The sequence below is a fragment of the Fukomys damarensis genome, unplaced genomic scaffold, assembly GCF_012274545.1.
Source record: "Fukomys damarensis isolate Sample0158 unplaced genomic scaffold, DMR_v1.0_HiC HiC_scaffold_23, whole genome shotgun sequence".
NCBI classification, from domain to species: domain Eukaryota; kingdom Metazoa; phylum Chordata; class Mammalia; order Rodentia; family Bathyergidae; genus Fukomys; species Fukomys damarensis.
In genome coordinates, this window is record NW_022900935.1 from 59125311 (window position 1) to 59134229 (window position 8919).

The 8919-nt window shown below is 52.6% G+C and overlaps 3 protein-coding genes across 7 annotated transcripts in view; 1 reads left to right on the top strand and 2 right to left on the bottom strand.

Annotated features, from left to right (window-relative positions):
- Gga3 (golgi associated, gamma adaptin ear containing, ARF binding protein 3) overlaps positions 1-188 on the bottom strand; it is a 16203-nt gene extending 16015 nt beyond the window's left edge. For all 3 annotated transcript variants that reach the window (XM_010630770.3, XM_010630771.2, XM_010630769.2), the window contains exon 1: positions 76-188. In XM_010630770.3, the coding sequence (XP_010629072.1) occupies positions 76-115 (40 nt within the window). In that variant the 5' untranslated portion in view covers positions 116-188. The remainder of the gene's footprint in view (positions 1-75) is intronic.
- A 48-nt stretch (positions 189-236) lies between these two features.
- Positions 237-3933, top strand: Mrps7 (mitochondrial ribosomal protein S7). Its single transcript, XM_010630772.3, has 5 exons — positions 237-499; positions 1103-1294; positions 1400-1463; positions 2242-2409; positions 3476-3933. Exons 1-5 carry the CDS (start codon positions 417-419, stop codon positions 3695-3697), a joined length of 729 nt encoding a protein of 242 aa, XP_010629074.1. The 5' UTR covers positions 237-416; the 3' UTR covers positions 3698-3933.
- A 571-nt stretch (positions 3934-4504) lies between these two features.
- Mif4gd (MIF4G domain containing) lies at positions 4505-8913 on the bottom strand. Of its 3 annotated transcripts, none has more exons than XM_010630779.2 (6): positions 8322-8913; positions 7958-8089; positions 6251-6360; positions 5931-6086; positions 5721-5813; positions 4505-5234 (listed from the first exon to the last, which is right to left on the bottom strand). In XM_010630779.2, exons 2-6 carry the CDS (start codon positions 8037-8039, stop codon positions 5007-5009), a joined length of 669 nt encoding a protein of 222 aa, XP_010629081.1. In that variant the 5' UTR covers positions 8040-8089; positions 8322-8913; the 3' UTR covers positions 4505-5006. The 3 variants fall into 3 exon arrangements, with proteins under 3 accessions (XP_010629081.1, XP_010629077.1, XP_033623706.1); XM_010630775.2 differs by having other exon boundaries at positions 5640-5813; XM_033767815.1 differs by lacking the exon at positions 8322-8913 and having other exon boundaries at positions 5640-5813; positions 6251-6559; positions 7958-8031.
- Between the last annotated feature and the right edge of the window lie 6 nt (positions 8914-8919).

The window sequence follows — 8919 nt, forward strand, 5'->3', positions numbered from 1 at the left end:
CAGGAAAGGGACGTGGGGGTGAGGAGGCGCAGCCCGGCAGTTTGAGAACAGGTGGAAGCGGCCGCGGATACTCACTCAGCCAGGACTCCAGGCTCTCTCCTTCCGTCTCCGCCATACTGCAGCCGCCCCGGCCAACCCCGCGGCCTCAGACCTCGCGAGAGTCTGCACAGGCCGAGCTGGGGCGGGGCGTGCATTGGGGGCCTGAGAGGGGAGAGTGCTGCCACCGAGGGTCGGGGCGGTTATTGGCAGGGAGAGTGTTTCTTTTTAGATCTCCCTTTTGGACCTCACGGTGAAAGACTCTAACGCCAGGATCAGTGGATGAGATGCAAGCTTACGGCCCTATTTAGTCTTGAACCCGTCTCGTCGCTCAGGCGCGGCGAGGGCAGTCCGCGTGGGGGTCCTCGTAGTCCACCAAGATGGCTGCCCCCATGCTGAAGGCCCTGCGGTCCCGGCCCAGCCTGGCCCCGGGAATCACCTGCGCGGTCTGGCGTGTTCCAGGGTGAGAGGACGGCGAGCAGCTGGGACCTGCGGGGGAGGAAGCCTGCGGGGTGGGAGCCACAGGATGCCGCGCTGGGCCCGGGCAGGAGCACTGACTGCTTAGGAGGCCGAGATTCCTCAATTCAGATCTCTTTAAATTAGCTGCGTGACCTTGGGCCTGTCTGAAGGCTTCGTGATTTAAGTCTGACACAGCGTTCAGAATCGGAGCTGAAATTGCAGCCCTGCTAAAGAGCTCAGAGTGGAACTGTCTGGGAGTTGGAAGGTGGAGAAGAGAGAGGTTGGGAACGTTAGCACTGCACAAGGAGTGGGATTCCCCGGCCCACTGAGGGAGGTCCTCCTCCTACCTCTAGAGACAGAAGCCAGATTTTTTGCGGTTCAGGTTTAGCTTGCGATCTCCTCACTGCGCTTCCTTTCTGGGGGGTTGGCAAACATGTCTATTGTGAAGTCAGGCTTATTCATTTGTGGAGTCAGCTTTTTTGGGGGGGGCGCGGTACCGGCGATCAAACTCGGGACCTTGCGCTTGCGAGGCAGGTGGCGGAACCACTGAGTTAAATCCCGCCCCTGTGGAGTTAACTTTTGCCTGCCTCCTCTTCCTCCCTCTCAGGCTAGCACAGGTGCGATGGAGCCGCTATGGTCCTGAATTCAGGGATCCTCTAGTTGATAAAGAACATTACCAGAAGCCTGAGACCGCGCTCACCAAGGAGGAGAAATATGACCAGGAGCTCAAGAAGGCTCAGCTCATCAAAGCAGCCCCAGCGACGACAACGTGCTCTGTGTTCGCAGACCCAGTAATCAGGTCAGATGGAAACACACACTTGTTCCACGAATTAGGACTTATCTACGGTAAGGGCTCCATGATAGAGCCTTAGAAATCTAAACATGTTGTTTTTTCTCCCTGAAGTAAATTCACCAACATGATGATGAAAGGAGGAAATAAAATACTGGCCAGATCCCTCGTGACCCAGGTAAACAGTTCCTCCACTTCTGTTACCTTTCTTTTCCCTCTAGTTTGTACTGTGCTCGGTTCTTTCAGTTTAGTTTAAAAAGTAGAGAATAAGGGCCCGGGATTTAGCTCAGTGGTTCCACCACCTATGACCTCCAGTACAAAAAAAAACCAAAACAAAACAAAAAAAAAACTACAAGAGGCAGCTTTCTTACCAAAATAAAAATTACTAAAGTTTAAAGAAAAAGAATAGAGATGTAGCTCATTGTAGTCCACACTTGTAATCTCTGCACACTGAAGGGCTGAAACAGGAGGATTTCAGGTTCAAATCCAGCCTGAGCAACTAAGTGATACCTTAAGTAAAAGGGATAGGGATGTAGCTCAGTGAGCCAGTACCTCCAGTAATAATAATAAGGCCGGGGATTTAGCTCAGTGGTTCCACCGCCTGCCTTGCAAGTGCAAGGACCTGAGTTTGATCCCCGGTACCAAAGGGTACAAAAAAAAAAAAAAAAAATTAAAATAATTCATAGACCTGTCATTAAAATTAACTTCCCTGTGTCGTGGTTGTAGGGGTTTAAAGAAGTCCTGCAGGAGTCAATGAATGCCATTTGCCCTGTATCAGAGTTCAGCTTGCTCTTTCTGTCCTAGTCTAGCAAATGGGGAGGTACTTGAGCTTGTCTTGAATGTGTTGAGGGAGGAACTGCACTGCTGTAGAACTGGATGATGGAAATAAAAGAGTAAGATACTGAGTGGAGTAAACGCGTTAGCCTGGAGCAGTTTCTTGCACTCTCTATTTGCAGACTCTGGAAGCTGTGAAAAGGAAGCAGTTTGAGAAGTACCGTGCTGCTTCTACAGAGGAACAGGCAACCATCGAATGCAACCCCTACATCATCTTCCACCAAGCACTGAAAAACTGTGAGCCTGTCATTGGCCTTGTACCCATCCTTAAAGGTGGCCATTTCTACCAGGTGAGTGGTCTGGCAGGAAAGCAGAGGTGGGACGCCTCAGAGTTGGGCCAAGATTGACAGCTCTGTAGAGACTGAGGACTGTCAGGATCTACTCATTTGAGACCTGTAATGTAAAAATCCCATCTTCTGGCTGGGTGTGGTGTCACATGCCTATAATGGCACTCGATGGCTGAGGCAGGAGGATCACTATGGGTTGGAGGTCAACCTAGTCTACATAGTGAAGGTCAGTCTGAACTACATAGCAAGACCCTGTCTCAAAACAAACCCACCCCCCCAAGTTTTAAAAATCTTATTTCTGTGAGCTCCCTGTCCTTTTCTGTCGATTATCAGGTATATTCTAAACTCTGAACTTCTCAAAGAGAAGGTATATCCCATCTCTCTCCGCCAGTGTTAGCATAGTGCTTGAGCCATCCATAACTGCTGCTTCACCACTGTTGAACTTAACTAGGCATTCAGTTTTTAGTTTTTTTGTTTTTTTGTTTTTTTTGTACTGGGGATCAAACTCAGGACTTTGCACTTGCTAGGCAGGTAGCAGCACCACTGAACTAAATCCCTGGCCCATTAACTTGGCATTTGTATAATCATACCATTTATTCTTCACTGTCCTAAGTAAGTTTCCTTGATTTCTCCCTTTGCAGTTTAAATTCCATAAAGGTAGGTATTTTCTTACTGCCTGCATCTTTACTGTCCAGTGTGGAACCTGGCATAGCGAGGGCTGGGTGAATGACTCTTGCACTGTTTTAGGTATGCTTGGTCTGAGGTAGCTAAATCACCCTGGCTTATGAGGTTTTTAGCAATTGCTGCTTGTATCAACTTAGCAAAGCTTCCATGTCAGAGAGAAAGAGACCAATGTTTAATGAGGTTTACTCAGCAAACGTCCCTTATGTCTCACTCTGAGGTCACACAGAAATGGGGGAAGCTCAAAGCAAAAAAGATAGGCTTCTTTCCTTAGGAGCCTTACCAGGCTGAGGGAATGCGTGGTGCTTCATCAGGGCTTGGAGAGGTAGGAGGCCCAGCCCTGGTAGGCCCTTGGATCAACTGGCCTGTGTCCTGTCTCCTCACCCAGGTCCCTGTGCCCCTACCTGACCAACGTCGCCGCTTCCTGGCCATGAAGTGGATGATCACTGAGTGCCGAAATAATAAGCACCGGCGGACATTGATGCCAGAGAAGTTGTCACATGAGCTGCTGCAGGCTTTTCACAATCAGGGCCCCGTGATCAAGAGGAAGCAGGACATGCACAAGATGGCTGAGGCCAACCGTGCCCTGGCCCATTACCGTTGGTGGTAGAGGGAAAGGAGAGGCTCTGGGAGGAGCCCAAGGCCCTCTGCCCTACTGAAAAGTACCTGAGTATTAAGGATGTAGTTCTAGCTGGGCATGGTAGTGCATGCCTATAATCCTAGTACTCGGAAGGCTGAGGCCTTGGTGTTTGAGGCCTATCTGGACTACAAAGTAAACTCAAGGACAGCCTGAACTACACAGGAGACCTTGTCTCAAAACAGAACACAACAAAAGTAATGACAAGCTGGGGATTTAGCTCAGTAGTGGTGCTGCTGCCTGCCTCGCAAGAGCAAGGACCAAGTTTGATCCCCAGTACAAACAAAGGCTGTAGTTCCTTTTTGAGAAGGAGGGATCAGCCTGTTTATTGTCCATTGATCCTTTCTCATTGGGGTTGGAACTGGCTTTCTCTGCCCCATCTTGTAAAAGAGGAAACATTGACTTGGGAATTTCCTCTGAGAAACGCAGGGCCCAGTCTCCTCTTTCTTCAGCTCGGGACAGACCTTTGGATGTGAAAGGAAGAAGCTGTAGTATTAGAAGATATTTGCCCTTTATTAGAAAATCCTTGAGCTGGGATTTAGCTCAGTGGTACCACTGCCTGCCTCACAAGTCCAAGGACCCAAGTTCAATCCCCGGTACCAAAAAAACTCCTCTCCCTGATACAGAAGAACCATTGATTAAAACTTACTGGAGGAAATAGGCTTGTTTCCACAATGGTCCTTTGAAAAAGTGTAGAATAGGTGGGGCATGGTAGCGTACGCCTATAATTCCAGCACTTGGGAGGCTGAGGCAGGAGGATCGCTGAGTTCGAGACCAGCCTGGGCTACATAGTGAGTTCCAGGTCAGTCTCAACTAGTGAGACCGTCTCAAAAAAAAGAAAAAAAATGTAGAATAGGCAGTTTCTGGGGTAAAGTGCACTCCCTTTGCTCCTTGACATCTTGAAGCATCGTGAGGCAACCCATGGCTATGGTTACCCATTTTATAGATGGGCTACTGAGGCAAGGTCCTGGTCCAGCAGTGGTTATACAGTGCAGTGGTCAGCAGGCATTGCCCTGCTCTGCATGGTCCTGGTGGGACATGGTAGAAGGCTGATAGGACTTTCGGGGGAAAGGGGTCAGACTTGAGCCTGGGGAACAAGTCTTTGGTATTTCCCCAACGCCTGGGTGGGGAAAGGAAACAGCAGGACCACAGTGCAACTAGGAAGGTGAAGTTGCTGTGCAACTAGCACGGCAAAGCCTCTGGGAGAGGCAGACTTCCCTGCCAGCTTGGAAGAAGGGCTAAGGAGAGGTCAGTGCTGCAGGGAGCAAGTCCCAAGCTGGAGCTAGTCAGAAACCTCACTGTAGTAATACTTGTGGGCAGCAGGGGTGGTCTTCCAGCCGGCGGCCCGGAACTCAATAATCTCTAGCAGCAGCAGCTGGGCCAGGGAGCTGAGGCCTGTCGGGAGCAGGAAGCCATCCCGGATCAGAACAAATAGCTCATCCATGCGCTGTCCGTTCATCTTCTCCAGCTGCTCCCCAACCCGGTGCAGCTGCAGCACCAAGCAGTCTACCTGCAGAGGCAACAGGGAGACCGGGGTCAGCCCTGGGCAGAGCCAGCTTATCCCCTATCCTGTGAGTGACACTGCCTGCCCTTTATGCTCATCCTCACTGTCCGGGACTGTTAACTACATCTTACATAAAAGGAAGCGAGCTCAGGGACTTGCCTAGAACCTCTAGTGAGGTCTGTCTCCAACTGCTTCAGAACCGCTTTTCTGCTTGCCTGTTACTGTCTAACATCAGTTTGCTTTCTGGGCCATCTATGCCCAAAGCTGGCTGTGGCTCTCACCATTCCTGTCATGGCTTGGCTTTTCTACTAGGGAGGAAATTGCTGCACCAGCTGGCTCAGGCTGCTTTCTGTTCTAGATACACCCTAGACCCAGCAGTGACAGGCCCTAAAGGCCCCACAGGGCTCCTACCTGGAAAGTGATGCCCTCCAAGGCCTCCCACTCAACTGGGGCCGGCTGCTGACCGCCACAGCCTTCTGCTGGGCCTCCTACCTCCTCCTCCTCATGTAGACTGTCTGGCTGGGCCAGCCGGAAGAGGCAGTCATAGACTGGGTTCACCAGGGCCAGCATGGGCATGTTGTTCACCTGTTGGTGTGGGGGAAGAGGCCAGAGTGGCAGCATTAGTGGCCAAGGGAAGCAGTTCAGTGTGGGGCTCAGGAGATGGCCATCTCCGCCTCCACGGGGTGGCTGCCTGGGCCTCACCCTCAGGTAGTCAAAGATGTTGCAGATGAAGGTGACAAAGCAGACCCAGCCCTGCATGGAGTGTGCTCTCAGCTGCTCCCGGGTCTGGTACTCGTGCTGCAGCCGGTTGAGGAGTCCACGCCGGAAGACACTTGGGCCTGCTTGCTTACTCTCTGCCTGTGAACCAGGGAGAGGGTGGTGAGAGGTAGGGGTGGTGCCGAGGCCGTCCCACCGGTCCTACTCTTCTCCCTGCCCTTCTCATCTCTGTCCTGCTGGCTGGCCTCTGCCGACTCAGGAAGCGCCTTCCACAGAGCAGCTCCCTGTCCTGCCAACCCCCCAACCTGGATGATGGCGTAGCACATGCGTCCTGCTTCCTTGCTGAATACACGGTCCTGCAGAGAATGGTCCACAATCACATTGGCCACTTTCTCCAAATCCACAGCGCCTGGATCTAGGGTAGAGACAGGAGGGGAATCTAGAGCTGCCTGTTGATCACATTTACCTTCACCTGCTTCCCAGAGGGATTTGAGATGTTCACAGTAGTGCACTCCAGCTGTATGCTTAAATTTAAGAGATGAAGGGCCTGGGATGAAACTCAGTCGTAGAGCCCTTGCCTAGCACACACAAGGCCTTGGGTTTGATGCCCAGCACTACAAAAAAGAAAAAAAGAGCCAGGGATATTGCTCAGCGGCACAGCACCTGCCTGTCAATCTCAAGGCCCTGGTTCCCAGTACCAAAGAGAAAAAATCTAGACAGAAGGATCTGGGCATGGTGACGCAGGGCTGTGATCCTAGCACTTTGGGAGGCAGAGGCAGAACAAGTTTGAGCCCAACCTGGGCAACTAATTCAGCAACTTGGGAGAACCCCTCTCAAAAACAAACACAAAAACAAAGGGCTGGAGATTTAGCTCAGTGGCGCCTCAACTGCCTCAGAGCAAGGTCCTGAGTTCGATCCCTAGTACTAAAAGAAAAAACTTGGGGATATAATTCAGTCTGAAGGCCCTAGTTTCAAACTCCAGTTCCACAAAAGCAAAACCAAACAAACAACACTGGAGAGAAGGCCCAGGAACTACCAGTATGTGTGAGCAGCCCCAGCAGTCACTCCCCTGGCTGCTCATAGAGAAAACGGAAGGTCATGTGGCTGGTAGCAACCAACCAAAATACGGGTATATTTTACTAGGTCGCACATTTTTTCCTGGGACTGAGTTGGGGAAGAACACTGATCGCTGAGTTCCACAGCCGTTTCACAGAATAGTGTTCCTGTCCCATACACACAACAAGCCCCTCAAAGCTGGCCCTGCAGGACCTCCCCCAGGCTTGGCCTTGCACTTGACAGGTTTGCTCACTGTCAGCCAGGTCCAACTTCTGTCCCGAGTGGCGGGAAAGCATTGGTCCAGGGCAATTACATTTACATATCTCCTCTGCCAAGCCAGATTGTCCTTTCTTTCCCAAGTCAGGGCTTCACACATTTAGTTAAGAGCTGGCGGCAGCAACACAGAAACAAGCAAATCTTACGTCAAGGCTTAAAGAGTAGGAACCACGTACTCATTGGTGAGCTCTTTTTTTGTTTTTTTGAGACAGGGTCTCACTATGGAGTTGAGACTGATCTGCAACTCACTATGTAGCCCAGGCTGGTCTTGAACTCACAGCGATCCTCCTGCCTCAGCCTCCCAAGTGCTGGGACTACAGGCATGCACCACCCCGCCCGGTTTGGTGAGCACTTTTTAACAAGGCTTTGCTACATGAAGCTATGTAGCAGGCTGGTCTTGAACTCACAGCGATCCTCCTGCCTCAGCCTCCCAAGTGCTGGGACTACAGGCATGCACCACCATGCCCGGTTTGGTGAGCACTTTTTAACAAGGCTTTGCTACATGAGAGATAACTTTGTGATTCATCCTCCCAAATACTGGCCTAAAGGTAGCTTGTCTTTCCAGTGCAAGAGGCTGTGACTTGCATTCTCAGGAAGTGAAGGCTTGGGCATTCCCTGGCCCTGGGGCTCAGCCCCTTCTCTGCAGCTCCCGCCTGGCTCCCCAGCGTTCCCGTGCTCACCTTTGAGGGCTGTTTTCAGCAGCTGCTGGGTCTCTGCATCAAAAGACTGGATTTTATACTCCTCTCTACCAGCCTCCCCCATGACCACCCAGCCCCAGCAGCTCTTCTCCCGGCTGGGATTGATAACAGCACCTGAGGAAGAGAAGGGAGAGACCTGAGACGTGCAGCTCCGGGCCTCCAGTTCCCAGTCCTGCCTTCCCTGGGTGTGGCCAGCCATTGCTTGGGACAGGTGCACGGATCCATAGCGTTGCGTGGTCGACCGACAGCCCAATCCCGGCTTCTGGTGGAGCCCGAGACACCTGCTGCTCAGTTTAGGAAACCCCAGGCTTATGGGATAAAAGAGATGAAGGGTAAATGCACCTACCCTCGGGTCCCAGCAGGAGGCAGGTTGTTCTCAGCCGCTGTCAGGTAGATTTGGGTGCAGGGTACAGTGAGCTGGAGGTGTGGACTTCCCTATACAAACCTGCCCGGAAGCTGCTAGCTCAGCCAGATTCCCGGCTAGTGACAGGCTGACGGCTTTAAACTGCGGCCACGACAGCAGGAGTCCCAGCCCCTCTCTCCAACCTTCTCCTCCAGCCTTCACCAGAATCCTCCTCAGTCGGGCTGCGGCCGGCCTGCGGGGCGAGTGTCGGAGCCTGGTCGGCCGCCGGCGCCGCTCGGAGTAGGAACTCCTTCTTGCCGGCCGGCTTCGACTGGTTAAACTGGGCTTCCCAGGGACAGAAAGCCGGCCCTGCGCGCTCGGGACTCCCAGTTCCTGGGCTGCATGCTGGGCCCTTCCCCTGAAAGGGTGGTTCCCGCTGGAGTTCCCTCTCGGGACTCGGTTCCCTTCCTCTGGCCACAGCAAGCGACCTTAGGGGTCTTCCAACCTCAGCAGCCTTCCCAAGCCCTGGGCGCCCTTTCCCGCCGCGCGAGGCTCGCTTCGGAGCCCGCTGGGAGGCAGCGCACCGCGGGGGAGGCTGGAT

What these genes read in the sequence shown, in the direction of transcription:
- Mrps7 (XM_010630772.3), top strand. Translation starts at nt 417, where the DNA reads ATGGCTGCCCCCATGCTGAAGGCCCTGCGGTCCCGGCCCAGCCTGGCC. An exon ending in GCGGTCTGGCGTGTTCCAGG is followed by an intron (nt 500 to 1,102) that starts GTGAGAGGACGG and finishes CCTCCCTCTCAG; the next exon opens with GCTAGCACAGGTGCGATGGA. An exon ending in TTCGCAGACCCAGTAATCAG is followed by an intron (nt 1,295 to 1,399) that starts GTCAGATGGAAA and finishes TTCTCCCTGAAG; the next exon opens with TAAATTCACCAACATGATGA.
- Mif4gd (XM_010630775.2), bottom strand. Translation starts at nt 8,039, where the DNA reads ATGGGGGAGGCTGGTAGAGAGGAGTATAAAATCCAGTCTTTTGATGCA. An exon ending in GCTGAAAACAGCCCTCAAAG is followed by an intron (nt 6,361 to 7,957) that starts GTGAGCACGGGA and finishes TCTCTACCCTAG; the next exon opens with ATCCAGGCGCTGTGGATTTG. An exon ending in ACATCTTTGACTACCTGAGG is followed by an intron (nt 5,814 to 5,930) that starts GTGAGGCCCAGG and finishes CCACACCAACAG; the next exon opens with GTGAACAACATGCCCATGCT.